This window comes from Stegostoma tigrinum, chromosome 5 (genome assembly GCF_030684315.1).
Source record: "Stegostoma tigrinum isolate sSteTig4 chromosome 5, sSteTig4.hap1, whole genome shotgun sequence".
Taxonomy (NCBI): Eukaryota; Metazoa; Chordata; class Chondrichthyes; order Orectolobiformes; family Stegostomatidae; genus Stegostoma; species Stegostoma tigrinum.
In genome coordinates this window covers 102,141,905-102,169,016 of record NC_081358.1, presented here as the reverse complement: position 1 = coordinate 102,169,016, position 27,112 = coordinate 102,141,905, and the positions used below count along the sequence as shown (strand labels likewise).

Genomic DNA, 27,112 nt, shown 5'->3' with positions numbered 1-27,112 from the left:
TGTTAACAATCAATACACATGTTTCTCCACAGGATTTGAAAGCTAGCAGCTATGAAAACCCAAACTGACAAACAGTAAGCTGTACAATTCAACAACTGAATTTGTTGTTAGGCGACTGACAGAGGGCAACTGCTGTCCTTCCAGTTTTAACAAGAAGATAAAAGTACAACGTCTATTATCTAAAACTGATGGTGTAGACACATAAAATGGAGAAATGCAATTACATGTGAAATGAATGTTGTACATAGGTATCTAATGTAGCAGTTAGAAGAATTTTAGATGAGCACGTTAGATCATTGTTTACTTATGTCCCATCCCTGAATTCTCTGCACATAGTTTCTCTTATTACCCATTATTAAAATTAAGTAGAAGGATCCAGTTCACTAAATCTGTTGGATGGTGATTAAAAGGAAAGTGACAAAGGTATTGGAGGAAGTGACATGCTATAGTCACATTTCGGCTAATAAGAAAGTACACATAGCTGCAATTCAGACCTTCAAACAGGAGAGGAGGGGCACAAAAATAGATAGAAGGTGGGAACTTCTGGACCTACCCAGAGGATTTAGAAAGGTGAGAGGGTGAATATAATTGAGCGGTTGACCAAAATTCACATTCCCAACAGTGGGACAGCCATCCTGGTAATGGTTAGGAACCTCTTTACATTCATTAGCATACCATAAATACTCATTAGCACACCAGCTCGATGGAATTACATTCACAGATGATATTTTGTTATGCAGAAGTGAGAAAAATATGTCTTCACAAATCTATTCAAAAATATGAAGCCTGTACCTGGTGCGTTTCACTAATTCCTGGAAATGGAGAGTTGATTACCTGCTGTTGATCCCATACTTGTCAGATTGTGTCACAGTGATGGACATTAAGAGTCAGAGTGAGCTATGTGCCACATGCTCACAATGCCATGCTTAAGGCCACAAATTCCTGTCTGATTGAGGAAGAGTGTCAGTAACCATGGGTCTTACAGAATGGCCCTCACCATGTTAAGGTGCTGAATGGCAAACATTTGCTTCATGTAGGAGCAGTTTGGTAAGGAGCTCAAAGACAAGGTTGACCAGGACAGGTTTTCCAACGGAGATCAGCTTTGTCCTGCTTGTTCACAGGTCCTTACTTCGATGTGGAAAGTTATAGCAGCCAACCCAGAGATATTACTGGCTTTGGAGGTGAAGAAGCTGAAGGAATGTCTCAGTGCCAACATCCGCAAAGACCCTAGGTTAAGTGGGCCCTCACTGTCAAGAATCAAGTGACATGTGAAGAGTAGAACTAGGGTTTTCAGTGCCATTGGGTAGTGTACCATGAGAGGGAATACTGAAGGCATTGCAGCTAGCTGCAGGTCAGTGAGTATCATTGCTGGAGGTGCATTCACATGCCAAGGATAATGTCACCTACACCTCCCACATACTCTGCAGGAGGATATGCAGCCTGCAGCTTTGGAGGAAACTCTGCACCTGTAGGATCCACATAGGATTCTTCATTGCATCCCTACAGCGTGGAAGCAGGCCCTTCAGCCCAACAAGTCCACACCGACCCTTGGAGAATCCCACCCAGACACACCTCCTTATAACCCATCTAATCTACACATCGCTGAACACCACAGGCATAGCCAATCCACCTGGCCTGCATATCTTTGGACTGTGGGAGGAAACCAGAGCATCTGGAGAAAACCCAAGCAGATATGGGGAGAATGTGCAAACTCCACACAAACAGTTGCGCAAGGGTGGGATCGAACCCAGGTCACTGGCACTGTGAGGCAGCAATACTAACTACTGAGCCACTGTGCCGTCCACCTCTGACCTTATAATGGAGGGAAGGCCTTTGATGAATCAACTGAAGATTCTAGGCTATCTAGGCTTCTCAGATTTATACAACTCAATCAGATACCCCCTTAGCCTTCTCTGCTCTAAGGAAAACAACTGAATCACTACAGATTTCTGCCACTTTCCCTTCATTTCTAACCTTCTCTTTTTAAATCATTACCTCCACTGTCTTATTTTTCTTGCTTAGTCTAATATTGATGTTCTTTCTCTCAGCAGCTTTGTTTTGTTATCCACCTGTTAGGTAAATCCCTTTGGGGCACTGCACTCAAATGGAGATCTGGGGCGAGATATGGAATATAATGTTGTTTTTGGTGACACTGTACAGAACCTTATAGGTGTCTGAGAGATGTGGGCTGTGGCAAGATGTGTGATAGAATTGGACAAGACGTTCCACGAAATTTATCTCAGTATCAGCAGCAAATTGCTGCATCTTTTCTGCTTTTGCTAAGTGAAATGCTGAAATTGTCACTAGACAATGGCAAGTTATCACAGGGCAAGGATTAGAATTTCTTAATCTTCTCATTCATGCTATAATTAATTACCTAAGATGGTGCCTTGTGTGGCGACATTGTACATTTTTCACTGTATTCCTGTATACATTCAGAAGGTCAGGAGGAATGGGATACAGGGGAACTTAGCTGTCTGGATACAGAATTGGCTGGCCAACAGAAGGCAGCGAGTGGTAGTAGAAGGAAAATATTCTGCCTGGAAGTCAGTGGTGAGTGGTGTTCCACAGGGCTCTGTCCTTGGGCCTCTACTGTTTGTAATTTTTATTAATGACTTGGATGAGGGGATTGAAGGATGGGTCAGCAAGTTTGCAGATGACACAAAGGTTGGAGGTGTCGTTGACAGTATAGAGGCCTGTTGTAGGCTGCACTGGGACATTGACAGGATGCAGAGATGGGCTGAGAGGTGGCAGGTTGAGTTCAACCTGGATAAATGCGAGGTGATGCATTTTGGAAGGTCGAATTTGAAAGCTGAGTACAGGATTAAGGATAGGACTCTTGGCAGTGTGGAGGAACAGAGGGATCTTGGTGTGCAGATACATAGATCCCTTAAAATGGCCACCCAAGTGGACAGGGTTGTTAAGAAAGCATATGGTGTTTTGGCTTTCATTAACAGGGGGATTGAGTTTAAGAGTCGTGAGATCTTGTTGCAGCTCTATAAAACATTGGTTAGACTGCACTTGGAATACTGTGTCCAGTTCTGGTCGCCCTATTATAGGAAAGATGTGGATGCTTTGGAGAGTGTTCAGAGGAGGTTTACCAGGATGCTGCCTGGACTGGAGGGCTTATCTTATGAAGAGAGGTTGATTGAGCTTGGACTTTTTTCATTGGAGAAAAGGAGGAGGAGAGGGGACCTAATTGAGGTATACAAGATAATGAGAGGCATAGATAGAGTTGATAGCCAGAGGCTATTTCCCAGGGCAGAAATGGCTAGCACGAGGGGTCATAGTTTTAAGCTGGTTGGAGGAAAGCATAGAGGGGATGTCAGAGGCGGGTTCTTTACACAGAGAGTTGTGAGAGCATGGAATGCGTTGCCAGCAGCAGTTGTGGAAGCAAGGTCATTGGGGTCATTTAAGAGACTGCTGGACATGCATATGGTCACAGAAATTTGAGGTTGCGTACATGAGGATCAATGTTCGGCACAACATCATGGGCTGAAGGGCCTGTTCTGTGCTGTACTGTTCTATGTTCTAAAATAAAAATCAACTCTTTAATGTTCAACTTCCTACTTTACCAAACGCACCTCACAAGTCAGGCATGGAAAAATCTCAATATGAATGGCAGTGTGGGCACTTGGCAACTTCAGTTTGTTGTTTGCCCCAAATATCTTCCTTGTTGGACACTGGGCACCAACATTTCAGGGCACCAGCCACATGCAGCCCATTTCCACATCTGACATGTGCCAGCCTCTAAGAACACTCGTGGCACACCTCAGAACCACTTCTACATTTCAATGCAGCACCTCAGGCTGTTACCAGTGAGTTTCGCTGCATTGCTACTCTGAGGACACTGTGTACTCAGAGACAAACCTACACTTCATGGACTGAAGCTTACCGCATCTCAGGTCTGTTTAGTTACTCTCCTTGAGCCCACTCACTTTGAATCTACCTGAATGTTCACAGAATCCCTGTCTTGCATTGCCTTGCCTTACCTTCGTGCAATTTGCTGCCCAGCTATTCACAACTATACTTAATTGTACTGCAATAGTTTGATCTTTTCATATCTATTAAGGTTTCTGATTTATTCTGCTTCTCTTAAAGCCAACCTTGAAGGGCACTCATCTCCATAGGCACTTATGTGTTTCGTGTTGAGCTGTACCATGAGCTTTGAGGCTTCCGATCGCTGCTGCCCTCTGAGAGGAACATGACCTTAAGCTAGATGTACAGGCTTGGAATGTCATTCAGCATTGTGTCGGCTCTCCATAGCTCAGCAATAGATGAACGCTTCTTGCTCGCTGATGTTTCAGGACACCGCACTGATGTTTATACTCAAGAGCTGAAAAAGTGATTATTGCAGCAAGGTTAAGAAAATAACTTCCATTCAATGCTGAACAAAGGAGCCCACAGTCTAAATGTTAGTCATCAAACTTTCCCTACAGATCAGGAACGTCTTTCCACTACTTTTGCCTCCTACCTCTGAATTAAAGCAATTTAGTTGCTGTGTTTAGGCTCTTTCAGGCCTGTTAGCCCATCTCAGTACTGTCCTGGATTCTGTAATAACAGCATAATCAATGCTGTCTCCTTCAGCATCTCCATCAGACTCCCCTTCTTCCACATCAAAGGAGAAAGGTAGCTGGGCCAACTTCCCCTTTTCTAGGTTGTCCCACTGTCATTATGTTGGGTTGTTCAGGCACAGCAAACATTCACTATCTTGGGAACATGGTGCAGTGAGCACTAGTGTGCTTGGCCTGATAGTCCTGGCAACGGAAGTGCATCAACTCTCTACTCAGTGAAGGCAACATTGTAGCACTGTGCAGCATCAGTCTGGGTGATTCTATCCTCATGTTCTCAGGGTTACCCCATTTTCTCATGAACCAGCCCTGGAGATGATGTACTCCATGATTACACTTGTTAGCTCCCGAATCGGAGATGCCACAAGAGTCTCCATTTAATTTGAAAGATGATGGTAATGAAGTATATCTGTAGCGATTCAGCTGTTTTCCTTAGAGCAGAGAAGGCTGAGGGGGTATCTGATTAAGTTGTATAAATCTGAGAAGCCTAGGCAGAGTAGATAGGGAAAAGCTTTTCCTCTTAACAAAGCAATCAATAACCAGGGCGCACAGGTAAGGGGGAGGTTCAAAGGGAATTTGAGGCAAAACGTTTTCATCCAGAGGATTGTGGGTATCTGGAACTCATTGCCTCAAAGGTTGGTAGAGGTGGGAACAGCTAAGACATTTAAGAACTATTTAGATGAAGCATCATAGATTACAAGGCTATGGGCCAAGTACTAGAAAATGGGTTTAGAATAGATACAAGATAACAAAGTGTGAAGCTGGATGAACACAGCAGGCCAAGCAGCATCTCAGGAGCACAAAAGCTGACGTTTCGGGCCTAGACCCTTCATCAGAGAGGGGGATGGGGAGAGGATTCTGGAATAAATAGGGAGAGAGGGGGAGGGGGACCAAAGATGGAGAGAAAAGAAGATAGGTGGAGAGGAGAGTATAGGTGGGGAGGTAGGGAGGGGATAGGTCAGTCCAGGGAAGATGGACAGGTCAAGGAGGTAGGATGAGGTTAGTAGGTAGGAGATGGAGGTGCGGCTTGGGGTGGGAGGAAGGGATGGGTGAGAGGAAGAACAGGCTAGGGAGGCAGAAACAGGCTGGACTGGTTTTGGGATGCAGTGGGTGGAGGGGAAGAGCTGGGCTGGTTGTGTTGTGCAGTGGGGGGAGGGGACGAACTGGGCTGGTTTTGGGATGTGGTGGGGGAAGGGGAGATTTTGAAGCTGGTGAAGTCCGCATTGATATCATTGGGCTGCAGGGTTCCCAAGCAGAATATGAGTTGCTGTTCCTGCAACCTTCGGGTGGCATCATTGTGGCACTGCATGAGGCCCATGATGGACATGTCATCTAAAGAATGGGAGGGGGAGTGGAAATGGTTTGCGACTGGGAGGTGCAGTTGTTTATTGCGAACCGAGCGGAGGTGTTCTGCAAAGCGGTCCCCAAGCCTCCGCTTGGTTTCCCCAATGTAGAGAAAGCCACACCGGGTACAATGGATACAGTATACCACATTGGCAGATGTGCAGGTGAACCTCTGCTTAATATGGAAAGTCATCTTGGGGCCTGGGATAGGGATGAGGGAGGAGGTGTGGGGGCAAGTGTAGCATTTCCTGCGGTTGCAGGGGAAGGTGCCAGGTGTGGTGGGGTTGGAGGGAAGTGTGGAGCGAGCAAGGGAGTCACGGAGAGAGTGGTCTCTCTGGAAAGCAGACAAGGGTGGGGATGGAAAAATGTCTTGGGTGGTGGGGTCGGATTGTAGACGGCAGAAGTGTCAGAGGATGATGCGTTGCATCCGGAGGTTGGTGGGGTGGTGTGTGAGAACGAGGGGAATCCTCTTTGGGCGGTTGTGGCAGGGGCGGGGTGTGAAGGATGTGTTGCAGGAAATGTGGAAGACATGGTCAAGGGCATTCTCGACCACTGTGGGGGGAAAGTTGCGGTCCTTGAAGAACTTGGACATCTGGGATGTGCGGGAGTGGAATGCCTCATCGTGGGAGCAGATGCGGCGGAGGCGGAGGAATTGGAAATAGGGGATGGAGTGTTTGCAGGAGGGCGGGTGTCTGGAGGTTGGTGGGGTGATGTGTGAGAATGAGGGGGATCCTCTTTGGGCGTCTGGAGGTTGGTGGGGTGGTGTGTGAGAATGAGGGGGATCCTCTTTGGGCGACCCCACCACCCAAGACATTTTTCCATCCCCACCCTTGTCTGCTTTCCGGAGAGACCACTCTCTCTGTGACTCCCTTGTTCGCTCCACACTGCCCTCCAACCCCACCACACCCGGCACCTTCCCCTGCAATCGCAGGAAATGCTACAATTGCCCCCACACCTCTTCCCTCACCCCTATCTCAGGCCCCAAGATGGGTTTCCATATTAAGCAGAGGTTCACCTGCACATCTGCCAATGTGGTATACTGCATCCACTCTACCTGGTGTGGCTTCCTCTACATTGGGGAAGCCAAGCGGAGGCTTGGGGACCGCTTTGCAGAACACCTCCGCTCGGTTTGCAATAAACAACTGCACCTCCCAGTCGCAAACCATTTCCACTCCCCCTCCCATTCTTTAGATGACATGTCCATCATGGGCCTCCTGCAGTGCCACAATGATGCCACCCGAAGGTTGCAGGAACAGCAACTCATATTCCGCTTGGGAACCCTGCAGCCCAGTGGTATCAATGTGGACTTCACCAGCTTCAAAATCTCCCCTTCCACCACCACATCCCAAAACCAGCCCAGTTCGTCCCCTCCCCCCACTGCACCACACAGCCAGCCCAGCTCTTCCCCTCCACCCACTGCATCCCAAAACCAGTCCAGCCTGTCTCTGCCTCCCTAACCTGTTCTTCCTCTCATCCATCCGTTCCTCTCACCCCAAGCCGCACCTCCATCTCCTACCTACTAACCTCATCCTACCTCCTTGACCTGTCCGTCTTCCCTGGACTGACCTATCCCCTCCCTACCTCCCCACCTATACTCTCCTCTCCACCTATCTTCTTTTCTCTCCATCTTCAGTCCGCCTCCCCCTCTCTCCCTATTTATTCCAGTTCCCTCTCCCCATCCCCCTCTCTGATGAAGGGTCTAGGCCCGAAACATCAGCTTTTGTGCTCCTGAGATGCTGCTTGGCCTGCTGTGTTCATCCAGCCTCACATTTTATTATTTTGGATTCTCCAGCATCTGCAGTTCCCATTATCACTCGCACTTAGTTATCTTGGATTCTCCAACATCTGCAGTTCCCATTATCACTCGCACTTAGTTATCTTGGATTCTCCAACATCTGCAGTTCCCATTATCTCTCTTAGAATAGATACATACAGTTCTCAAGAAAACTCATACCAGGACTTGAAACATTAACACTGTTCCTCTCTCCATAGATGCTGCCAGACCTGTTGGATTTCTACAATAATCTCTGTGTTCGTTTCTGACTCCCAGCTTCCAGCTTCCACAGTATTTTGCTTTCATTATGACCTGTACGAATATGATGGGCCCAAGGGCCTCTTTCTACACTGTAAAATCTCTATGCCTCTAAATTACTGGAAGCTATCAATTGCTTTGAAACTCACATATGATTTAATCAGAGCTTGAACTCAATAGAATATTTCCTTTTGCACCTGCAGGCAATTGTAAGTTGCTTCAGGATTTGGAAACATGGAACTGAGAACTGTAGTAGAGAATAACTGTTTTAATTGTTGATTGTGAAAGTGGTTAGGTTCTCTATGATTTGATTTCGATGTGAGGGGAAATCACATAATAAAAGAGATAGAGGTTACGACAAGTTAAATCATGCATGTTGATTGGAAGGATGAATTCTGATTGGACAAAAAGCTCTTTCATGTTTCTTGGAAGTCATTAATTCACACTAGCTTCAGGAACTTCACCCAAGTGGTTTCATTCAGTATGTGGTAGAAAATATTAGCAAGCTGTTTGATAAGGGGTCACTCAAATTGAATCTCCATCATAGAGTCACTCAACATTTACACAACTGTGTATAAACAAACAGATACACTTCCCAGCAGATATCATTGGCTGGTAATCAGAAGCAGGAACTGAGTAGATTTTCCCTTCCTTAGCCCAACAGGAACAATGTCAGTTGTAGGAACTTTATTCCCAGCTCAAATATGTAACTGATTAAATATTAGCTCAGAGCATTCCTAATGTACAGGATTTAGTCACACAACAGGCATGAATTCATTAAGTTACTTAGCCTTATTAGGTCGTCAGTCGACAACAGGCTAATCATTTCACAGCAAAGAATACTTTCCAACGTTCTGAAAACTAAGATTTGATCTCACCTTGAATGCTTTCGATCTTCTAACAAGCCCATCCTCATCTGCGCTCCCAATCAGTAAATCAACCTTGTGATACTGGCCACGGGTTATGGCTGTAACAGGAGGCTCCTGCAGATAAACCCCATCCACTATGGGAGCCCATGACTGGAATGGTCCACTGACAGCTAGGAGCTGTGGAAACACAAAATAAGCCAATATTCAGCTTCAAAACTTGGCCTGAATATGGAGACTTGCCCTGTAGGTTACTTTATGCAAATGAACTTATCGAGAAATATCAGTAATATTAGATGGAAAAAGGCCAATGTTCCTCAAGCTCCCTCACAGATCACAAGATTCAACAAAAATTGAGCTGTTGCTTATCCATCATGATTGATCTCCCATGAGTCAAGACTATTTTATTCATTGTGTGTGAATAACAGAGCATCTGGGTCAGCAATTAGTTTCTTCCCCAACTGGTCTTGAGAAGATGGTCTTGGTAATGAGATGCCTTCGTGAATTACTGCATTGACAATGATATTAGTGAGGATGCTCCAAGATTAGGGCTAGGCTCCTCTCCTCATACCACCTGCTGACCCTCTCCTCCCTTGTTCTGAACACCATCCTCCAATATCCTGAGCCCCTTTCCTCCCTCACACTGCTCCCTGACCTCCTCCTCCCTCACCCTGACACCCTCCTCCCTCACACTGCTCCCTGACCCCTGCTCAGTTCTTCATCAAAAAGCCACTTGAATATTGCAATAAGTAATGTCAGAAGTTAGGTGGTATAGTTTACATTTTAAAAGTGCTCGACTTGCACAGAGTACATGGTGCATTCGTAGCTTTTTCTTGCTCATCCCTTTCTAATGTTGTGAGGAATTTTTATTCTCCTTGAGGGTAATGGGAATCCGGAACTCACTGCCTGTGCACTTGGTGGAGACAGAATCCATCATAATTTATAAAATATTTACATATGAACTTGTGATGCTAAGGTATCCAAGGCTATGAGCCAAGTGGTGGAAATTGAGATTAACGTTGTTAGTTGTTTATTTTGACCAGTGCAGACACAGTGGGCTGAATGGCCTGTTTCTGTGCTGTAGACTTCTGTGACTATGCTTGTGAACCCTTCCCAAACTTGTAGTTAATTTAATGCTGAATGACTCAATTTTACCTCAACAAACCTGTGGATTTTGCAGCATTGAAATGCAGGTGTAAAGTCTGATAAAATAGTTTATAACCAAATCTCATTTTCAGTCGATTCTTTGGCCTTAGCCTTACATGTTGTGCAAATGGGCAACTAATCCAGTTCAAGGACGTGAATTAGAACTTCAAAATATGCTAATGAAACTATAAGATTCATTGTCATTCAGCTTTTTAAATTTAGCCCTGATTGACAGGGTTTCCTGACCTGAGACTACTTCAGGTGGTTTCAGGAGATGAAGTCTTTGCAGCCACATCCTGGGTCAAGGTGCTTCACGTGTGAAGCTTCAAGAATCAGGGACCCTTGATCATGGCTGATTGCTGGGATGCCTCCATGTGGATCCCTCATTTTCCCTTTCCCAAAGGCCAAGGCCCTTGATCCCACTTCCCTCAGCCCTTGGTCCATCCCAAATGCACCTGAACCCCAAATCCTACTCCCCAATTTGAGGTCCCTGATCCCTCTTCTTGGCCTTTGAACTCGGACCTTCCCCTCTTATCCTTCTCTAAACGTCTGACTCTTTTAACCTCCTCAATGCATCTGATCTGTCCTAGTCCCCACTCTACCTGCAGAACAGCTCCAACCCCGACGTACCTCCTTACCACCACTGGACCTGTGACCTCACACTTTGATTCCTCTATCTCCATTAGTTCTTGGACTTGCCATCAGCAGAAATTGGGACTGTACGAAGGCAGCTGAACATTCGCTGCTGATATGAATCCCAGAGGTGCAAAGTATAACCTGCCCTCCTTCCTCCGTACTACCTTCCAACTCTATCCCAGTAAAAAATAGTCATTGCTATTTCAGGGCAGAGACATTCGGAATTGGAATTTTGGAATCCCACACCATTTTGGTTAAACTGAAGATCCTCTCCATCATTCCAAAAATTCAGGCCAAAGTCTAAATCACATGATACATCAGACTATTCCCCTCTAGTGACGTATGCTGAATACATAATCCCATCCAAGTGGACACTTACCATGACATAAACTCATTCTTCGAAAGGACTATCAAATTATTTTCACTTCCTTGTCCCTCTTCTATTACCTTACAAAAATTCCCCCTTCAGGTATGTTTTCAAATAACCTTTTTGACTATTGACTCAGTTTTCTACCTTTTCCAGGTAGTGCACTCCAATCATGACAGCTCACTGTCTGTAAATAACACCCTCCAGTTCTTTTCCTATTGGCACAGCAAAATGGAATGGAAAAGGCTCACGGATCATTTCATAATTGTAGTATCAAATCAAAAATCATGACCCAAATTCATGGTAAAAGAAATTAAGTTTTCTGGATAGGAAATGCATGCCAGTGCATGATTAACAATATAATCACATCCATTGGGAAGGATATTTACTCTACATGTACCAACCTTGGTCTGCGCAGCGTTCAGGGTCAGTGCCGGTAGAGCACGGAGACATGCTAACAGGATTGTTTTGTTCAAAGGTGGACAGCCAACTTCTTCAGCCAATTTGATGATTTGCTCCTGGGCTCTCTTCTTACTCATCACAGCATTTGGAGACAAAGCTGATCCTCCCTTAACAATGCAAAGGAAATTCAAAGAATACAAGCTGAACTCATAATGAAACAGATCTGATTTGCACAATTTAATCAATTAATTTACTAGTAAGCCAGAGAAAAGAGAACTCCGGGCGTATAATGTGTCATATCGAGTTACATTTCTCTCAACTGCTTTGTTTAAATCTTCAATAATTCCCGCCAATTCCCACCAGTCTTTTTTCTGAAGCTGCTGGTGTGACGATAAATGTTTAAAACTTGTATGGCAGCTCGGAGAAGGGAAAGAACAGTGAAGTAAGGAAGCTGAAGTTCCTGGAATATAATGAAATAAAACAGGAGACTCTTCCTCTTGAGGTGTATCATAATTAGAACACAAAACGTTACAGTGCAGTACAGGCCCTTCGGCCTTCGATGTTGCGCCGACCTGTGAAACCAGTCTGAAGCCCATCCAACCTACACTATTCCATTATCATCCATATGTTTATCCAATGACAATTTAAATGCCCTTAAAGTTGGCGAGTCTAATTGTCTTTCACATAAGACCCTTATGAGGTACAAATTTGACTGAGTCCTGAAAATAATGTGCACACCACAGAACTGCTGATGCTAGAGTCAGAGAAAACACACTATGGAGCTGGAGGAACGCAGTAGGCCAGACAGCACCAGAGAAGCAGGGAAGTTGGTGTTTCAGGTCAGGGCCCTGCTTCATAAATGTACACCACATATCTTCTGACTGGGAATACATTAGGCACATGTATTTTGCTTTTATCAGAGCTGTGGAAAGCTGAACATGGAAGCATTTTCCACAGTTTATTGGTGTGAAATTCTGCATAATTTTTAGAAGCAATGTAGGAAAAGTTGGCAGTGCCAGAATTTGTTGACCATCTCTTCTTTCCCTTGAAAGTGTGGCACTGTATCTTTATCAACATTGAGTCCGTTGTGAAGGAGTTCCTGCAACACTTTTAGGGAAGAAATTCCAGGATTGTGATCCAATGACAAGGAAAATATAGGAAAGTAATTGGAGGAGAATTTATCGATGTGGTGTGCGCGTGCAGGGGTTGCCCTTGTCCACCTAGAGAAGGTAGATGTCTTGCTGAGGTGCATATGTGAAGATCCTAGCTGCCCTCCAGCTGCTTAGAGATGGACAAACAGCGGAGACCATAAGTGTCAATGTGGTTATGGAGGGTTACTCTGCTCTTACAACCACCTTTTCCACAGGATAGAGGAAATGTTTTCTGGAAATTATAAAATATTGTGCATATGTTTTCGTAGCTTCAGGAATTTGAGGAAAAGTATTAATTGTCTGAGGTGAACTAATGCAACACAGATGAAGGATTCAATCTCTATTCCCCAATTTGAATATATGCTTCATCCCAATTGTTTAACAAAAATGGATCCAGTCTACTTTATATCTGATGACCAGTTGGTGATAGTGAATTTGGGATATTGATAATTTATTCTCAAGTTTCTGCTGGGGGCGGTTGGGTCACAAGATGTCACTTCTAAAGCTGTTACTGAGAAATTTGTAGGAAAAACAAATGCTTTATAAAACTCGAGAAGAAAACTCCTTAAAAAGTCTCAAATCTGGGATAACATTTATGGATTGCTTCAGCTTCAGGCTTGTACTTTATGCTGTAATTGGACCCACCCATTCCCTGAAAACCTTACAAAGTTGGAGCAGGTGCCCAAACATCTGCTATTCTGTATCTTGATTATTAATATCCTGTTACATTCTAATGTATTGTAATGTTAATTATAAGAGGAAAAGACTGTATGAATAACGTTTGTCAGCATTTAGTGTCTCCTTTAGTGCTCGATCATCAGTGATTCACTGTACATTTTTCAAAGCCAGTGATTTTTCAGGTTTTGATATTATGAACTTTTGCTCCTTTACTTCAGACGCCTTCCTGGCATAAAATACAACTCCTGCTAAGGTAACCTCTCACTTGATGTGAATCAGTGTGTGCCTTTCTATGTCTGATATCTGATAGCTGTACATGTCACAAACAAAAACAAGCTCCCATTGCATTCATCTCAGTAACCAAGAAAGGAAAGTGATAGAACAGACACCCTGTCAAACAATAGTTATGTAATTGAAAGAGATCTATTAATGAATAGCTAAATGAGGAAACAGTACCAAAAACAGAAAGGTAATAAATTTTCAAAAGCATAGTAATTCCAATTTATAACAATGATAAAACAAGACATAACAATTGTTAACTCACAGCCAAACCAGAATGAGAATAAAAAAGGGCTAAATGCTCAATCCTTATTGGTTTCAGATGGCTAGAAAAGTTCCCTGGAAGGGAGACGCAGCCCATTTTGCAGGTTACTCCAAAGTAGCAGGAGGCAACAGAATCTGGACAGGAAACCAATTAATCACTGGGCACAACACTGTTTCCAAGTGATTGCAGTAAATAGCTGCTTGGCTAGACCCCAAACATGGTAAGTCTGAGGCATTTGTAGATTTTTGGGAAGGAGAGACCTTATGTGGCAGCAGCCAAGGTTGCGTTTTGCAGAGACCAAAGAAATAACTCTTCTTTTCCTGGCTTCACAAACATTCATTCAAACTGAAGTTATGTCGCCTTTTGCTGGGCACCCAGTGAAATCTGTGCAGAACACGTGTTATGAACATTTTTCTCAGTTAACCCCTAAAATCCTAACTGTTTTCCTATTCGGTTACAAGAACACAATTGTCATATTAACCTAACTCAAGCGTCTGCTGTGTCTGACCAAATAAGATCTCTTGGGAATTTAGCATCAGTTACATTGCCACCAGGATTGGGGAAGTATGCTGTACCTGATCTTTTTCACCGTGCTATTGCTCTTTATTTGCAGGTTGGGAGGCCTCAAACTCCAGGTAATGATGTCCTGATGCCTGAACCCATCAGGCAAGAAACAACCAACTTTCTCTGCTGGAGAGACAAGGCAGGATACCGACATATGTTTGATACAAAGATTGTGATCTGATGCAAGAATAAGGGTGACCACGGCAACTGCAACAAACGCAGAGGTATCTCCCTGCTGATCAGTGTGGGTAAAGTATTATCTCTCCTGCATTGTCAGACTGCCAATCCTGGCTGAAAGTCCAGCTTGGTTTCAGAACTGGAAGATGTATAATTAATAATATAACAATAGTATAATTAACATGATCGTCTCAGTTTGGCACCTGCAAGAGAAATGTCGTGAACCAATGAGACCACCAACACCACCAATTTCACCAAGGCATTCACCCGAGGCTGCTAGTGTAAAGTGATTGCCCACCAAACCTACTCAATGTGATCTCCTCTTTCCATGATAACTTGATGGGTAAAGTCAGCAATGACTGGGCAATGTTTGAACCTTTGAAACCTGCAGTATTGTCAAACAGACATTCTGGTGCTGACACTCATTGGCATATTCTTCCCTTTGTTTCTGTTTTTGCCTCTGGTCATCAAGGTGGATATTGTTATCTTGTGATCTGATAGGTTAAGGTATAGTGTCACCAGCAATCTTCCTTTCTGTGCTAAATCAAAGGGCCAATCTAGACTTAAATATCATACAATCCCTACAGTGAAGAAACAGGCCATTCAGCCCAACAAGTCCACACCAACCCTCTAAAGAGCACCCTGCCCAGACCTATTCCCCTACCCTATCCTTGCATTTCTCATGGCCAACACACCTAACCTACACATCCCTGAACACTATTGGCGAGCCACCAAACTCGCACATCTTTGGGAGGAAGCCAGAGTCCGAGGCAGGAATGGAGGGAATGTGCAAACTTCCCACAGACATTCGCTCAAGGGTAGAATCGAGCCCAGGTCCCTGGTGCTGCGTGGCAGCAGTGCGAACCGCTGAGCTGCTATGCCACCCAGGCTCGGGAATGTATACCCTCTTATTCTTGTTCCTTTTACAAGTGAGAACAGATTCTCCCTAGCTACTTTATCTAGCTCACTCGTGATTTTGAAAAATCTCCTCACCTTTCTTTCCTTTGAGGAGAACAACCTTAACAATCTACCCTCATGACTGAAGGGTTTCATTCCTGGAGCTATTATTTTAAATTGCTTCTGCAGTCTCTCCAATGCACCCACAACTTTCCTATAATGTGGCACCCACACTATACACCATACACTTTACATGCTGATATCTAAAAAGTGTCTTATACAAGTTGATCATTGGCTCTTTGTTCTTGCACTCTACGGGTCTATTAACAAAGTCAAGAACACTGTGTGATCTTTTTTAACTGCTCTCCCCACCTGTCCTGATACTGTCAATGATAAGTGGAGACAAAAACTTAGATCCTTCTGTTCCTGCACCCACTTTCAGGTTATGTCTCTATTTTATGTTGTCTTTTAATACTTATCCTATCAATGTGCTTTGCCTCACATTTCTTTGCACTGAAACTGCACCTGCCAACTATCCACCCACTCCACCAACTTTTCAATATCATTTTGGAATTCTATACTGTCCTCCTCATGTTTTCACAGCCTAATGAACAGTGTCTGCGCTTCTCCATGGCTTTCACTAGTTGTGCAGAATTCAGTAATTTCATTACAACAAATACAAACGTTTTGAGCAAGATCATATTGGGCTCAAAACATTAACTCTGTCTCTGTCTTCACAGATGCTGCCACACCTGCTGAGTTTCTCCAGCTCTTTCCATTTGAGTCTGCATTGAAACTGTGTACAGATATGACAAGATGAATGTACCACATACACTGTAGCAAGCATACAAGTCTCCTTGGTCTCCAGAGATCAAGGCTAACAATTATTACCCCATCACCAATTACCTTGAGTTTGATACAATTCAATAGTTTGTGAAGGCTCAGCTATGTTGGGACAACATATACTACAGAACAGATAAGGACAGCCGTTTTCCTTCCATAGAGGACATGAGCAAACAAATTGGATTTATTATAAATTGATAGATTAATCTGACTGATACCAGCTTTTTATTTCCAATATTTTTGTTTCAACTGAATTAAACGTTCAATCTGCCATTTTCTAGATCCCAGGCATGCATAGATAGTGTGACTCTGCCAGGGACACCTGTGTCATGAGAAGGAACATACAAAATGAATATATGCAGAATTTAACACCAATATCATGTGATTGTATATATTTATGTTCAGCTCACTGTGTGATTTTCTGATATAAAGGAAATATATGTGGTTAGTATGTTCCCAAAGACTGTGATGTCATCATTTTGACACATCTGTGATCAGAATTAACTATGACTCAATTATTTTTTCTTTGTTCTTTGATGGGATATGGTCGGTGGCAGGATCAATATTTATTGTCCAACATTAAATGTCCTTGAACTAAGTTGCTTACCTAAGAATCAAACAAATTGTAGGCCCACACCAGGTAAGTTTGGCAGATTTCCTTCTCTAAGAACATTAGTGAACCAAATGTGTTTTACAACAATTGCATATGCTAGCTTTTAATTCCAGGTTTATTAATGGAAGTCCAATTTCACCATCTGCCATGGTGGAATTCAAACCTTTTGCCCTGTGATGTTAAACAAAAAAACAAAAACTAGTTTCTACAAATCTGGAACAGAAATAGAAATTTCTAGAGAAATTCAGCAGGCCTGGCAGTAGAGAAAACAGAGTCAACATTTCGAGTCTGGTGACCCTTCTTCAATTTGAGTTCTGGAGAAGGGTCACAGGACCTTAAACGTTGAACCTATTTTCTCTCCATAGATGCTTCCAGACCTGCAGAGTTTCTCCAGCAATTTCTGTTTTTTTTCCCTAGGATGCTAGATTGGTTCTCAGGATTAGTATCCAATGATAGTAACAAGCTACACCAACTCCCTCTAAACTGTCTGGATAGCATCAACTTGTATCCCTTGCTCTAGCCACTTTTATTTTACCTTATTTAGAGTCAGAGCTTTTCCCAAAGGGTCAGTGAGTCCTGAACAGAGAATTGATTGGGACAATCAGAAGTAAATTCTGGGCTGTGTTGCTGATGTAAAATTGTAGATTGTAATAGTTTTAAAAGCTAAGCCACTTCTAATCCCTTCCATTCCTAAAGGCACTAATATTTTAGGGCATAGCCCGACAGAATAAAGTTCAGAGGTGAAAATCTTGGCTGATTTTTTCTTCCTACCTATACGTGGAGTGTTGACGTCAATTGCAGCATGTCCTTCCACCCACTATGCACAGACTAGTCACAGCACAGATGTAGAAGAGGAAGTAATGAGTCAAAAGTGAAGGCAGAGAGAAATTCTTTTTCCGAAAGATATTTTATAATAAGTGAAAGTTAGAAAACTGAGCAGTGTAAATGTATCAAGTAGATTTGTAGATATTGGGGACTCAAAGATAAAAGAGCAAGTTCAGTACAACTTCAGAAGCTTACTCATCAGGAGTAAACAATTGGGACCATTGGCCTGGATTTTCCAATTCCCAGGTCGTCATCATTCCAGTATGATGGAAGTTAGGCATGGGACCCTGTGGAATGCCTATCAAGATAGACTCTGTAGAAAATACCCAGGAAACTAACGATTCCTCTGGACAATTCGCCTACTCTTGGAACACCAGAATTACAGAAATGGGTGTGCTCTGGAATGAAGGGTTGATGATGAACTTGCATGCACTGAAGATCAGAGTGTGGCCATTATTTATAATTTACAAATATAAAAAGAGTGAAGGCACTATCAGCTAAACTTATGCACAAATCTGTTTACCCTGATCTACACCCCATTGCCACATTAAAATGAGTGCTCGCCACATTCCCACTAGTATTCTCCTGTTGACTTCTGAAAGCTTTAATTTCTTCCTAAGGTGTAGTCATTAAAAAATTTCCTTGCTCAACTGATAAGTCTAAATGAGTGAGCTTCAAAATTATACTATTTTCAGCAGTTGGCAACATTACAACTAATTATCACACCACAATGCTGTCTGATACCTACTTATTTGAGCCTTCTTGGTCTGTATCACTATAGTCACAAGCTAAATTTATTGATCCAACAGGAGAATGTTAAACATTTCTGCATGAAGTTATCACCACTTTAACATGAACCAATGAAAGCTACTTTGTGAACTCTCCTCCTTTTACTTGCTTTCATATTTCTTGTTCCAGTGAAGATATAAATACTTTGAAATTCTCATGGTTTCATAATTAACAACTACGAGTACTGCTTGAAAGCAATTACCATACCAAAGATATAAATATATTCTTTCATTTATTGTTTTTCTTTTCAGTTATGCAGTTGGTTCATCTGTTACTGATCTCCAGACCCATAAATAAGTAACTCTATTAACTAAAGCCCCTATCATCTCTGTATCTGTTTGGAAAGGTACATAGCTTTGTCTGCCAGACTGTTTGTCTATCTCTCTGGGCTCCATCTCAATCTTTCCACCGTTTACTCTTTCCCTCTCTCCACGCACCCCCTCACTTCTTTCTTTAGCATATATACCAATATTTTCCAAGCTACAATCAGTTCTGAAGAAAGGCAGCTGGACCTGAAATGTTAACTCTGATTACTTTCTGCAAATGTTACCAGACCTGCTGAGTTTCTCCAGCACTTTCTGTTCTCATTGCATTTTTTATGTTATGCTCAGATCTCAAAGTGCACTTTGTTCTAATAAAGATAATGTTACCAACTAAGGCATTCAACAGTCTCTGGCACTGGGAGTACCATTACTGATATGTATTACTGTTTTAAGCCTCTGTCTTTAACAGGAACCATTTGTAAGGTTGCTGTCTCAATGATGCTTGTTGTTCGTGGCAAGCAAAATGTTTCTTTCCCCTATTAACCCTAAAGTCCCTAATTTAATATGGAGAATTAAAGAGGAAGATCTTTTTCCATGCATAGAGCATATACTCCAAACCATGGGGTATGTTTTACATTTCAGTGTTCCTTCCATATTATCAAAAATTCAGACAATGTGTTAGGGTGCCCCGTTTGTGACCCATGTTATCTTCCATCATTCAATTTATAAGTTCAGCGCTTTCAATCATAAATAGTACAATATTCTGCAAGAATGTTGAAACCAAAACAGGAAATGCTTTCACATTAGGGCAGCCAGCATCTAAAATAGGGTTTTGCTGCAGGATTGCAAACAGAACATGTACTTTACTTTTCAAAATTGGTAGGAGAACTAACTGAATTGGTATGCATAGCTAATATTTTCCAGTTTATTCTCATTCTATTTTCAGGCCACTTCTAGTTTCTCTGGGAAGTTGAGCAGTGATCTTCCCAATATAGTGTTTGGTGAAATTGTTTAATAAAGTAGTAGGCTATGTTAGACAGCAGTTAAAAGTTAACTATGACAATGTGGGTCAGGACTTTCATGTAGGCTAGGTATAGTAAGAGTGGTAAATTTCCTCAGCTTAAGCACTTGAGTGAACCCGTTTCCGTGACATTGATTAGTGCCTATTATGAATGGAAACAGTGTTACATTTTCAGATTGTTAAATTGAAATTAAATTCTCGATATACTAGGGGGGTATTTTAATATTGCCTGGACCAGGGGTGGGCAAACTTTATGGATGATGAGAGGGTAACATCGCCGCAGAATTGCAATGATAGTGCAGGCTGAGATGTGGCATCAAAGTGCAAAAGTGGCTGTAAGTTGATTGGAAATGTGCCGTAGAGATTCTTAGAGACTAGCATGTCAGATGCTAGTGTCCATGGCTATTGGTGTGAGTGCCTGGTGCCCAGGGAATATACCCAGGGATGTTGGTACCCAATATATCACATGGAGTTTCTTCAGTGCAAACAGTGAGCTGGAATCATTAAGTACCCATTCTGACTCCCATGTTGGGAATTGTCAAAACCTAGCTTATTTATTATGTTTGATAAGACAGAAAACTGAATATTGATGAGATAAAAAACCAAAAGAACTGCAGATGCTGTAAATCAGGAACAAAAACAAGTTGCTGGAAAAGCTCAGGAGGTTTGGCAGCATCGGTGAAGAAAATAATCAGAGTTAACATCTCAGTTCTGAGGACGGGTCACCGGACCCGAAACATTAAGTCTCTCCTTTTCCTTCACAGGTGCTGCCAGACCTGCTGAGCCTTTCCAGCAACTTCTATTGAGGAGGTGAGTTGGGCTGTTAATAATGCATAAATAAGTGAACATTTCCCTTAATTGGCAACGCACTGCTGCCTAGTCAAAATTTGTTTCTCAACTTGACAGGTGCATAAAAGTTGCAGTGAGATGCTGTGGCATTGAGAAAGCCCTTGACAGACTTCTCAAATGATCCTGCCACAAATGTTGCCATAGCCCAAGTTGCTCAGGCCTTTATAAGATTTTACCGTCAAGGACTTTATTTAATTTCAGCATGAGTCCTGAGGTACACCCAGTAAAGAGACCGGATGAGCTTCTGTGGTTGGTGTGAGAGCAAAGGATGTTGGGTGGGAGGAAATAGGCAATCATAAGTTGGAAGTAAATTGGCAATGGCTTTACAAAGTGCCATTGGTTGAAGGTATTTGGAGGGGTGCAAAAGGTGGCATGGAGATTATGAGAGCTCATGGGCAGTTGGGTGGAAGGACATGAGGTGGCATGAGTTAAATACATCAGGTGTACAGAATGTGAGGGAATGAGGAGGTGTGAGAGGTAAAGGCTGGAAGGCTTTTTTTTTGTTTATGCTTTTTTCATAGCTTTGACTAAGTACTGGAATACTGCTTTGGCTTTCAACCAGACCATCTCCAGGCTCTATAGCCTTCAAACTGATTCTAACTCTCATTAAAACTTGGGCTTACCCACAGAATGAAACCTTGTACATCCCAAGCACATTCCCTGGCTAGAAAATTCAGGCCCATAACTTGGTTCTACTTGTTATCACCATTCACTGCTTCTGTTCTTCATTCATATTTCCAGTTTCCCATTTCTTACTTTCAATTAAATAAAACAAAAATCAGTAAAATATACAGAATGTGTAGCTTGATCTGATTGCATTATCTGAGACCAAAGGATAAGTAACAGAATTGAACCTGTTTGTTATAGGCATCAATGTGTACTACTTACACCTCTAGAACCAACTAAGGATAAAGTTATTTTAGATGAAGTTTTATAAAAGGCAGAGTTATCTCATAGCAAAAAAAAATCCACAGGAAACTAGTGATCATAATACAAATGAATATTATATTCAGTTTGAAAATAGCATATTCTGAACATAATTCTAGACCCAAACAAAGCTAATTGGATAGGTATGCAAAAGATATTGCTCAGCTTGGTTAGATAAACATACTAAAATGCATGGCCATAAATAAATGCAGGAGGGGTGGACTTTTTGGAGTCTGCAAAAGTGGGAAATGTTGCATGCAGGATGACCAAATTAGGCAAGTGCCAAAATTTTGATTTCCAGATAGTGGGTTGCGAAGCAGGTGTGAAATCAACAGTATGGTTGTGGCGTGTCAGAACTCACATGGTTTCTTGAGATAACAAGACGTAGAGCTGGATGAACACAGCAGGCCAAGCAGCATCAGAGGAGCAGGAAAGCTGACGCTTCAGGCCTAGACCCTTCTTCAGAAAAGGTCTCTTGCTTGGTTGCTTTTTCACATGGTCTCTTACTTGGTTCCCACTTACAATGTGTTTGCAGGTCATGAACACCCATTAGCATAATCTATTTCAAGTTACATTCTACTTTTAACATAAAGTCAGCTGCGCCCATTTTGAAGCACCCAATTTATTTCACTCATAGGTTATGAAGCAGTCAACTTTGTGGAAGGTTAGTGATTTTCTGAATTAAACTCTGTATTGGAAGGAAGGGGAGGAGGAGAATAGAAACTTACAAGAGGTTCAGGGCAACAAGGGTAAGAAAGGTAGGCTGTGGTGCTTTGGGGATGTGGAGAAGTGGAAGTGGGAAGGGACTAGCATCCTGGGACTGGTGCAGGTGGTGGGAAGAGTCAAGGTAAGAAAATAAAGGCCTAAAGGGCAAGGTCAGGAGGGTCAATATTGTTCACATTGGGTCTACCTCAAGGTGTTGGATGGTAGCATCACGACAAGGTATAGATGTGATTTAAAACATTTCAGTTATCCTTATTGAGAATGATGTCAGGCAATTTTGTAAACAACGCGTAGAGTTCAGAGCCAGTGGAACCTGCAAGTTCAGGGTGTTATATTTGCAGATGAAATTTAACTTTTATAAATACCTGTGCACCCTCAGTGCTGATGTTGATGACAATACACTTGAGTGTGAATGTTATTATTGTGAGGAAGAACATCCATATTTTTCCAGAAATCTCTTTTTTTACAAACCGCTTACTGCAGTGTCTGCCTCCGTGGCCTTTCACACCAAACCTTCTTCTGCTATGTAATCACACATATCTCCTATGCAAGCTGTCAACACTTCAAATTTTAAATTTAATTGCACAGGAACTGGAATAAAGCAAGTGACGGATGTGTCATCCACTCCCAGTTCTGCCGTTGGGAATGGAGTGCCACAGTTAAAATTTCACCTTCGAAAACATTTAACAAAACAATTCCAAATGTTCAACCAAAAGTACATTCCACTGAAAGACCAAACTTTGGACTCATCTGTCAGTTATTAAGGAGGTTAGGGGGTGTTTTAGATTAAAAGAAGATACTATAAGCTTGCAAACTGTCATGGCAAATCTGAGGATGGGGAGGCTTATAGAAGCCAGGACACAGACACCGAAACGTTTCTATTAAAGCAAAAAATGAGATCAAACCATCATTAATCTAAAAAGCTGACCGTAAGAGATTTGCAAATATTTCTATATATTTGTGTAAGCACATACAACTTGATTTTGTGTCCCTGGATATTTTGATGTCATTCTATTGGGAAGCAGGTATATTTTATGTAGCTATAAATCAGCCAAATTAAACAGAAGCAAAGATGGGAGGAGCATTATAGGGAATGAGGGAATGGCAGAGAAAATGGACCAATATTCCATACCTGCCTTCAAGCCCAAAGATACAATTTTTATTCAGTAATAGAAGGTAACCGAGATGCAAAGAAGAATTAGAAAATCAAGGAAATTTATATTAGCAGCAAAAAAAAACTACTGGAGCAATTTAAGGGACTAAAATCCAACCAATCCCCAGGACATGTTGGCCTATATTCTAGAATTCTAAATGAGACAGTTGCAGAGATAATGATGATTTAGCTAAAATTCTTCCAAATTCTCTACATTCTGGAATGGTTCCACCAGACTGGAAATAAGCAATTATAATACTAATCAGGCAAATAGGTACTGAAAGCAGGAAGTTACAAATTTGTTAGCCAGACATTAGTCACCAGGAAAGAGTTGAAATCTAGAAGAAGAGAACTCTTAATCTTATATTTAGCAAAACATTGTATTAGATTCAGACAAAATTAGCTTGGTATTATAGAAGAAAAATTCTGTTTGATGAATGTACTGGAGATTTTTTTAAGATGGGCAAATCAAGGTTAAGTAGATATAGTATATCTGGATTTCCAAAAGGATTTCGATAAGATTCCACACAAAAGGTTAATAGGCAAGACAATGACTTCTGAAGTTGCCGGTAAGATGTCAGCATGGATTATAGCATTGGTAAAAGCTCTGGAAGCAATAAGTCAGCTCAACTGGAGTATTGCCAACCTGGTGCGCCAGTGGAAAGTTGCAAGTATCAGCCAGGACCACATTGATATTTATAATCTACAATCATGACTTAGATAAAGCAACAATAAATAAATTATCTAAATTGGCTGTTGATACAAGACTCAGCTGTGTAAACTGTGGAAGAGACAAATGGAAAGTGCAAAGTATCATAAAGTACAATAGATCCAATTAGGAGAGTAAAGAACAAGATTGCAGATGAAGTCAAAGATGGGGCAGGGCAGTGGTGTATCAGTGAGGGAAGGTGGTGAATCATAAGAACGGCAAAGCAGAAAACTTTATAAAAATGTGAAACTTATAAATATTTGCTTTCAGTGAAATTTGGATGTGGTTGTGCTGGCAAATTAGGATTTTAGCAAGTGTGTACAGCAAGTAATTAAGAAGACAAATGGCATGTAGGTCTTTGTAACATGTGGCTTCAGATCTTGTTACAATTCAGTAGGGCTTTGGTGAGAGTGCCTCTAGAATACTCAGTGCAGTTTTGGCCTGCATATTTAAAGAAGTATAGACTTGCAAATGGTCACTATATTGATTCCCAGGATGACAGCATTGTTCTATGATGAGAGACTGAGTAGATTGGGCCTAGATTCTCTGGAGTTTAGCAGAATGAGAGGATATCTCATTGAAACATATAGGATTCTAAACAGGCTTGAGACATTGTTACCCTTAACTGGGGAAACATAGTATCAGGATAAGGGATCAACAGTTTTGGACAGTGACTAGGAAAATGTCTTCACTCAAAATGAGTGTAAATTCTTGGAATTCCCAATCCAGTGGGCTATGGATATGGCATTGTTGATTATAGTTAAGGCTAGGATAGATGGATTTACTCCTGCCAAGAAGTCAAGGAAGCACTGGAGGGATCCCTTCTCTAGAACTTAGAAGGTTAAGGGGTGATCTGATTGTAATCTTCAAGATATTAACAGGATAAGACCTAGATAAGGATAAACTATTTCCATGTGGTTGGGGATTTTAGAACTGGGAGCATAGGTTAAGAATTAGGGCCAGTCCATTCAGGAGAGACGTTAGGAACTCTCTTCCATACATGACAATTGATGCTAGATGAGCTGTTAATTTTAAACCCAATGTGGAGATGCTGGTGTTGAACTGGGGTGGAAAAAGTCAGAAGTCACATAACACCAGGTTATAGTCTAACAAGTTTATTTGAAATCGCAAGCTTTTGGAGCACTGCTCCCACCAACACTTCACCGGAAAAAGGAGCAGTGCTTCGAAATCTTGTGATTTCAAATAAACCTGTTGCACTATAACCTGGTGGTCTGTGACTTCTGAATTTTAAGATCTGATATAGATAATCTTTTGCTATGCAAAGGTCTTAGGGAATATGGGCCAAAAGCAGATATATGGAGTTAGATCACAGATCAGCTATGATCTCAGTGAATGGCCAAGCAGCCTTGAGGGGCTGAGTGGCCTCTTTATGACCTAATGTTCTCTGCTCATATTTCTTCTGCTCAAGTACCTAGAAATAACTACCAGCTCTAATTCAATAGGTTTTGATGTTTTAATTATTATTGGAGCAGGAACTATAATAATCTGATGTCTATTTAGTAGATTGCTATAGACAAGCTTAGAAAAATAAATGAATGAGCGTTTTTATTGTCTCACAGTTCTGACTGAAACCTACAACAGTTTCATCCAGAGTTCATTCAAGAGCTGGCTTTAGCATTATATCCTTTACAAAATGTAATCTATCAATACTTTTGGCTGTCAAAAGGGTAACATCGGAAGTCTGTAGATCTGGTTCCAGAACTAGCATTGGGTTTTCCTCTCTCATCAATACAGATATTAAATCAATAGGAGCTTGGTTCAGATCACCAGCAGATGTGACAAGAAACAATTAGGGAAAAAGCGTAGAAGGAGTTATAACTTTATTTTGATTCAACCATAAGACAAAAATCAAGCATGCTACTAAAGCACAAATCCAACTGTAAGCATCCACGACCTAAAAACATTATGAGAATGAAAATTCCAACTGAATTATTCAAATAATGCAATGTCTTTTTGTCTATCTGAAAATACAAGTGCAACAATGACATCTCTTTAAATACAGTAATTAACATATGTCCTACTGACCAGAGGTAAGAGCTCCATGGCACAGCAGTAACAATGATGGCATTGCAGTAAAACATTGGGTCAGCATTGTTATATTGATTCAAGATTTCAATCTGAATTCAGCTCAGTTGGTTATTGTGAAAGTGACCTCAATTCTGTTGCATCTATCTTTGGTTTTGAAACCCACTCAATGAAGGTCATAAGACTACAGCAAACAAAAGTAACCATCTATGCTTCCAGTTCACTTTGGAACAAAGTGGTTCATTTCACTGAGAGAAGTCACCCAACATGACTAAATTGGAAACGGATACATCACAATTATGTGGTTGGTCATACTCTTCTGAGATTGATTAAAATGATTCTACACACAATTTGAAAATAGGCAGTCCAGTTCTCCCCAATATCCTAATCCCATATTTATCCCACAGCCAACTGTATATCCTGCCATGAGCACACAAACGATATCATCCATTTTATTATGTGTCCATTTATGGTACACAAGGCAGCAGATTGCAACTTTTCAGCACAACCGAGGGATGGGAGAGAGCTTATTGAGAGTTTTTTTTTAAGAAATAGATCACTCAAATTAGCCCAAGGGTCAGTGGACAGCAATTCACAGGTCAAAATGTTGTATTCTGAGAGGTAGTCATAAATGTGCTCAATGCAGCTACAGTGCTGCCAAAGCTGGTTTAATGCAGCTGGGTGTTGAGAAGCTCATTGGCAGCTGTTTCATAGTTCTGTGCTACTGTACGGTGGCTCAGCAATTAGCACTGCTGCCTCACAGTGCCATGGACCTGGGTTCGATTCTATCCTCAGATGACTGCCCGTGTGGAGTTTGCATGCTCTCCCATGTCTCTGTATGTTTTGTCTGGGTGCTCCAGTTTCCTCCCACTGTCCAATGATGTGCAGATTTGGTTAAATGGCCATGCTAAGTTATCCATAGTGCCCAGGCATGTATCGGCCAGGTGAATTGGCCGTGGGAAATTCAAGGTTATTG

General features: G+C 41.9%; 1 protein-coding gene across 1 annotated transcript in view; it reads right to left on the bottom strand.

The window, feature by feature from the left end:
- tg (thyroglobulin) overlaps nt 1-27,112 on the bottom strand; it is a 333,710-nt gene that overhangs the window by 73,820 nt on the left and 232,778 nt on the right. The window contains exons 45-46 of the mRNA XM_059646355.1: nt 11,367-11,531; nt 8,826-8,993 (exon numbers count right to left, since the gene is read on the bottom strand). Coding sequence (XP_059502338.1) covers nt 8,826-8,993; nt 11,367-11,531 — 333 coding nt within the window. The remainder of the gene's footprint in view (nt 1-8,825; nt 8,994-11,366; nt 11,532-27,112) is intronic.